Source organism: Etheostoma cragini, chromosome 5, assembly GCF_013103735.1.
Source record: "Etheostoma cragini isolate CJK2018 chromosome 5, CSU_Ecrag_1.0, whole genome shotgun sequence".
Lineage (NCBI taxonomy): Eukaryota > Metazoa > Chordata > Actinopteri > Perciformes > Percidae > Etheostoma > Etheostoma cragini.
In genome coordinates this window covers 24,562,730-24,569,282 of record NC_048411.1, presented here as the reverse complement: position 1 = coordinate 24,569,282, position 6,553 = coordinate 24,562,730, and the positions used below count along the sequence as shown (strand labels likewise).

Genomic DNA, 6,553 nt, shown 5'->3' with positions numbered 1-6,553 from the left:
CCCCCCCCCCCCCCCCCCGCTGCTTCATTTTAGAGATTACGGTTTACACTAGCTGTTTAGGTTTATTAACTAATGTTAACTTGCCTGTTAATTAGCAATAATTAGCCTGTGCCTATGTTATCTCCTAACATGCTGTATACCAACGCTCCTACGTCTCTGCAAGATTCAGAATGATTGAGATTTGTCTTGGCACTGCTACCAAAAGACTTACAACTTTCAGTCAGGTTGCTCACATCACATCTACGCCGTCAAGCTCAGTTGGAGGCTGCGCCGTAACGCTCAGCTATCAGCTATATCCTTCACTGGTCTGCGTCCAGAGCAACGGGATCTGTTGGTAAATTTCTTTAACTGTCTGTGGTAAACGCATTATGCAAGTTTGCAGATCGGGTAGTGGATCTGTGGTCCGAATAAAACAGCGGTAATGGACAATTCCACTTCCAACCTGTAGGTGGATTGAAGAGGAAAAGTGCTTTGGTTTTGCGTCATGTTTCTGTGCTTCTATTTTATGGTAGCCAGTCGACGAGCTGCGGACTGTGGTGTTTGAGATTCTGAAGAAGAAGGACGAGATCCAAGACCAGATCCAAGGTAGCCGGCCTGCATGCCTTGTTTTTAACCACTGTTTTACCCAACATTTCAATCAGTAGTTAAAATAGGATAATTGTTTTTGCCTTATACTTGTCCTGTAAATGCCATAGGTTGTGTTACATTTGTCTTAAATAATAGTCTAGGCAAAGTAACTCATTTAGGAGCCAAAAAAAAAAAAGTTCTAAGAAATACTAGGAAATATGTTTAATTCTCATCAATCCAAGATGTGTGCCAGACACACATTCACCCCAATAGGGCTATGTTTTCCTTTTAATCCTATCAAAATAAAACTTTATACAATGAAAGTAAACATTTTTCTATTACAAGTTTATTTGAAAATGAATTTTAATATGCAAATGAGCTATACACTAATCGAAAATGCCCAAAATACACCCAAATAGGCTTAAATGTTTCCTTCACTACTACCACAATAAAACTACAGACTAACAGATAAATTTGAAGTCATAGGAAAGGTAATGGCACTGAAAAAAGTAAAGAATGACACTATCTTTCTCGAACAGGCAATCAAAGGAAAATGTGGGAAAAGGTATCATCATTGCAGCAGGTAAAACAAGCTCTAGTATTACTGTAAGGGGGCGAAAAATATGAATCACTGGATATGCTGAGATACAGGGGATTATGTCATTATCAGAACTCATATCAAGTGAAATCACACACCCTCCATCCAACATCAACAGCTGCAAAATGAACTATGGGACCCCGAAGACTGGGTGTGACATGTTTTGGATGGGGGATTTATGTCAATAATGACCGATCAGCCTGCACCACCACCAGAAATACTAGATGTAGTCCGCTGTAATTGCAAGAAAAACTGCAGCACAAAGAGATGCACATGGAAAAACATGGGCCCCCTTGCACTGCCATTCGCGGAGAATGTCGTACCAGCTGCACAAACTCCCAGTTGCCTGATTTGTCAGATGAATATAGCCTAGAAGGGAAGAACTAGGCAAAGAACAAACCAGGAACTGATTAAGGGGGTGACATAGCCAAGAGCCACAGAGAAGTGGTCGAGGAACCAGGCAGGTTTTACAAAACATTGGGGGAGAAAAAAAAACCTCCCCAGTTGTTGCTACTTTGTGTGCCTCGGTGACCCTGAAGACTACACCGGCGGGGGTTATACCCCTGGCAGGTACTACCTAGCCAGGCAGTTTTCAGGTTAGAGGCCAGTCTAAAAGCAGCATTGCCATCACCCATTGGCAGTTGGATGACTGGATGAAGATTGGGCCGATATATTTCTCAGACATATTTAATAAGTGTGGAGCTCATGTGCCTATTCAAATTCAGATCCTCAAATCCTCTACTCGGACGGCTTTTTAGCCACTGGCTCTACCGTGCATCTATGGTAATGGATTGTAATAGTTCACACGGAACTCCCAAACCACAAGTAGTTAGTTAGTTTCTCTCGGCTGTTGTTTTGCACCAACTTTAGCCATTTAGAGAAATAAAGCTTATTTTATCGTTTCAAGGGGATTAGGTCTTAAAGCACAGATAAATTATTGTCAAACAGTCAACAGATGCTCTTTTCTCCTCTGCATTTTATTAAATGCAGCATTAAACAAGAAAGTAGACTTCTCTAGTATTGATTTATGACCATTATAGGATGAATGGAGAACATTTCTCTTTCTGGTTAATATGAATAAAAGTAAAGTTAGGTTTTCTCCAGAGAAAGAGAGTTGTCTGCGTAAGACAGCGCCACAGGGAACTGCACGCTGCAGGCGTGTCTCGGCGAAACAGGGAGCAGCGGTTCTCTAACGTTCTAACGCTGGGTTTTACAGGCAGCTTTTTTCTACTGCTAGACACTTTTTCCCTTGACGAGAAATCTTGTCACTCTTAATCTCAAGAGATCTCGTCCCACCACTAATTTTGTAATTTCAACAGTGGAATCTAATAAATAAAAATGGTTTACAAAATACTTGTTTTTGTCCTCATCCGCAGAAAACGAGAAAGAGGACCAAATTCCAACAGGTGAAGGCACTCCAGAGAGTATCAACCCAATGATAACTCCTAAAGCTGTCAGAGCTCTTATCTGTGGAGAGAAAGGAGACTCATCTGTAGTCAAGTACAAGATCACGGCAACTCCAGGGTATGTTTGAGTCATTACAACTTCCAGCAACTACATATGAAGACACTGGCAGCCAAGGTGACATATTTTACTGCCGTTAGCATGTATTTACATGCAACAATGTTGGTTTATGGCCTGATGGTTTAAAAAAATTAAAAACACTCCAGTCCTGCCTACTCGGAGCAGATCATTAAAGACCAGCTTAGCTGTTGCCTAAGACTTAGCCGAGAGTAGAAATAACTGAAAAGAGTGGGAAATTTGAACATTTTAGCTCGCAAGGATTTATCCTCATTATTTTGGCCATGTTAACATGTAGTTTTGGCCACGTTAACATGTGGCAAACACAAAGTCAACCGTATTACATTGTTGATGAGACAGAAAACACAGAAAAGCATAATGTCCCATGCCTCATCTTTCTTCCGCACAGATATGTTATGATAAGATCACTGTAGTCAAAATAAGACAACGTGGAAAAATATTGCATTTTGATCTGATCTTATTGTGGACCTGTGAAGAGATACGGGCATGCTGGTCAAAGATTTCCAGACATTAGTCATTTCATTCCTGAAAGAGTGAGAGACATGTCTCATCTTTTTTTTTGCACAGAAATGACATCACAACAACATGAAGACACCCTGTAAGAGTGTTAAATAATTATCTTGTTTAATAGTAAGAGGAGGAAAAGAATAAGCATATTTAAAGTGTAGTGAAGGGGAAAGGTTTGAAGAAGGAGAAAAGACGATACTGGGGCAGGCCCTCATGGCTTTCTGTACTAACAATAAAATCACAATTATTTTTCCTGGAGGATGAAGTTCAAAATTATAATTTTTTTCCCCTTGCTTTTCCTCAGTGGCCCGCAAAGCCAACAGACAGAACCGGTACGGCTCAACGGCCAGGAGGTTCGCTTCTTTACACCAGTCAGGCGCTCCGTGCGAATCGAGAGATCCTCCCTCCGATACCCCGTATCCCTCCAGGACCACGATCTCTGTGTGGCCTCCTACAATGACCTGATCTCTGAGGAGGATGACCAGGGAACCGAAGAGTGGAAGAATGAGGAAACCAGCATGTCTGCTAATAACACGCCCATGTACGTCTACAGACAGAACGAAGCACTTCAAGACAAAGTGTTCGTCCAGCTAGTCTATGATGAAGGCGTTTAGCTGTCTGCGCTGGCATCATCTCCACCAAATGTAGATTTGCAGCATTCACTGTCAATGTTCACATGGCAGGGCGAACAAAGTCAATGTATGTGCATACTTTGGTATTTTAAGATCTCATCCTGTTCACTAAAAAGTGAGTTTTATACTTTCAAAGGTAGAAACTTATATTTTTAGCAGTTACCTGTTTTTATAAATGAAGTATTTCTTACACTTGGTCATAAAAAAAGTTTCTGGGTTTATCATTTTAGTCCATGTATTTTATTCAATTAAATGTCCTATGACCTGGTGCTTTTTAGATGCTTTTATATAGACCGTAGTGGTCCCCTAATACCATATCTGATGTCTATTTCCCAAAATACAGCTTTGGTGCAGAATTACAGCCACTAGAGCCAGTCCTACAATTAGCTTTCCTTAGTATGTGCCATTTCTGAGTCTGTAGCTTTTGAGGAGGAGGAGGAGGGGGGGGGGGGGGCTTGACCAACTGCCACTTTGCTTGTTTGGAAGCAATGATGTCTCTCTCTTTCTCATGAGTGGGCCAAATTCTCTGGGCGGTCAAAGAAGATAAAGGGGAGGTAACCTTGTCCCTTATGACCTCATCAGAGCTTTCATTTTCTCAAAGGCAGAGCAGGATACCCAGGGCTCGGTTTACACCTATCACCATTTCTAGCCACTGGGGTACCATAGGCAGGCTGGGGGGACGCATTTTAATGTTTAAAAAAAAACTCAAAGTGAAATGTTCATGCCATGGGACCTTCAAATAATGTGTACATAGCATGTAAATAAATGGCTCTTTTTTTTTACCTATGTGTACACATGCTTTATTAATCCTTGTCTGCAATGTGAATGACACACACACACACACACACAAGTAAATGCTTCTCAAAGTAGGGTTTGAAAAGTTTTCAGATTAATTCCGTTAAATAATTATTATTATAGACATTTTTATTTCATAATTCAAGTATTTTAATTTTAAAATCAAACAGTAAATGGATGTATTTGTTCTAATCTATCAAATCTATATTCTTACTACATATCTTTCCAATACGTTTCTCTTGTGTTTTTCCAGAATCACGTGATTGTTGAAGCGTTTCATGTATGAGTTGACAGGTTGGTACAGGTTGCTGTCTAAGACGGTAAATCATGTTAGCCATTGCAAAAAAGCTGCGGCTCACATGACGGAAATCTCAGCTGGCTGCCAAGTCTCTTCTCAAAACCCCGACACTGAACCAGAAGCAGAAACCCTCATTATGGCTCAGCACTGGTGAGCAGTTTGACACCACGTACAATAGCTCAAAACCATTTGACCACTACGCTGCATTTGAGGTTATCCCCAAAATAGAGGCATACTCTGTGAAATACAAAAGAACAGACCTAGTCTTCTACCAACAATCCAGTTTGAAGGCAGAAGCTAGGTCAAAAAGAGGACAAGGAGCCAGACGCAAAATGACCAGCCATAGCAAAATACCCCAAAACAGGCGGAACTTTCTCAGAAATGATGAGAATAAAACGTTAACACCAAATGTGGTTATAGTGACCAAGGAGGATCAAGCTGTCAGCAACCACTCCATCAACCTAAATGATCTAAGTCCTTGTAGTCATTAGGAAGCTGACACTAGGATCTTTGTCCACGCTAAACATGCAGCCAAAAATGGCAGCAAAAACTTCTTGGTCAAAGCTAGTGGCAAAGACGTTCTTGTTATTGCAGTCAGTCTTCTGCCAGTTCTTCAGGACAATGGTTGGCAACAATTGTGGCTTGCTTTTGGCCAAGGAATGAACCTTAGATGGCTCCCTGTACATGACCTCTATTAATGTATTGGAAGGGAGAACAGCAGTGGTATTCTTTTCTTTCATGCATTCACTGGCTGTGATGTTGTTTCAGTCTTCTGTGGCAAAGGGAAGAAGACTGCTTGGCAAACATGGAATATATCAGGCAAAGCTTCTGAAATTTAGCCAGCTCAGCCACTACGCTCCAAGAATGGATGAAGGCGACCTGAAGATTTGTATTTAACATCCTTATAATCAAAATATAGGATTCAAAAGGTAAAAACCTTGAAATATGACTACAATTATGTGGGCAGATACTGTATGTGTTTTCCTAATGCTGGAAATGGTGGCCATCTTGGAAAATGCTGGCCATTTTGAAAGCTCAAGTGGCTAACGTTATTTTTTAAATTATTTGCCCCAGAGGGATAACCACACCAAATTTGGTGCTTGTATCCAATTGTGAACAATTCCCCCCCTAACTGCCCCACTACAAGCAGGATGCCACCTTTTATGCAGAAAAATTAAAGGGCGGCTGGCGTTCCAGTAGCTGCTGTGGAATTCCAAAACACACACATTGGTGCCCGAGCTCGAACCAACGTGAAAACTTTGCGCTAGTCATCGTCCTTATATCATCACTTCGCGTACAGTGCGAACATCGCAGATGTGAGTTGCGCATGAATCACTTTGCGACAAGTGCAGATGTGAGTTGTCTCATTGCGACAAAGCAAGTATTCAAACTTTATTCCTCACATACACATCGTACAATGTAGTGAAAGTATATTACTGCATTTAACCCATTCTAAATATTAGGAGCAGTGGACAGCTATTCTAACCCCAAGCCACAGTCCACCCAGCCTCCTCAATTGTCTTGTTATTAAATGCTTATGTGAAATTCATCCAAAATGTCCTGAACATTCCTAACGTATTTGAATGCAATCTAATGTTTGTGGGTCTGTGAAAC

General features: G+C 41.1%; 2 protein-coding genes across 4 annotated transcripts in view; both read left to right on the top strand.

Moving 5' to 3' along the window:
* The window catches only part of LOC117944585 (interleukin-1 beta-like), a 17,601-nt gene extending 14,316 nt beyond the window's left edge, over positions 1–3,285 (top strand). The window contains exon 6 of the transcript XR_004656610.1: positions 3,275–3,285. The gene's annotated coding sequence lies outside the window, so the exon portion shown is untranslated. The remainder of the gene's footprint in view (positions 1–3,274) is intronic.
* Positions 1–4,067, top strand: part of ckap2l (cytoskeleton associated protein 2-like) — a 12,475-nt gene extending 8,408 nt beyond the window's left edge. Inside the window, exons 7-10 of one of the 3 annotated variants that reach the window (XM_034871459.1) lie at positions 513–574; positions 2,160–2,169; positions 2,550–2,689; positions 3,519–4,067. In XM_034871459.1, the coding sequence (XP_034727350.1) occupies positions 513–574; positions 2,160–2,169; positions 2,550–2,689; positions 3,519–3,828 (522 nt within the window). In that variant the 3' untranslated portion in view covers positions 3,829–4,067. Of the gene's footprint in view, positions 1–512; positions 586–2,159; positions 2,170–2,539; positions 2,690–3,518 lie in introns of all 3 variants that reach the window. The other 2 variants (XM_034871460.1, XM_034871458.1) reach the window with 2 other exon arrangements.
* Positions 4,068–6,553: the final 2,486 nt, after the last annotated feature.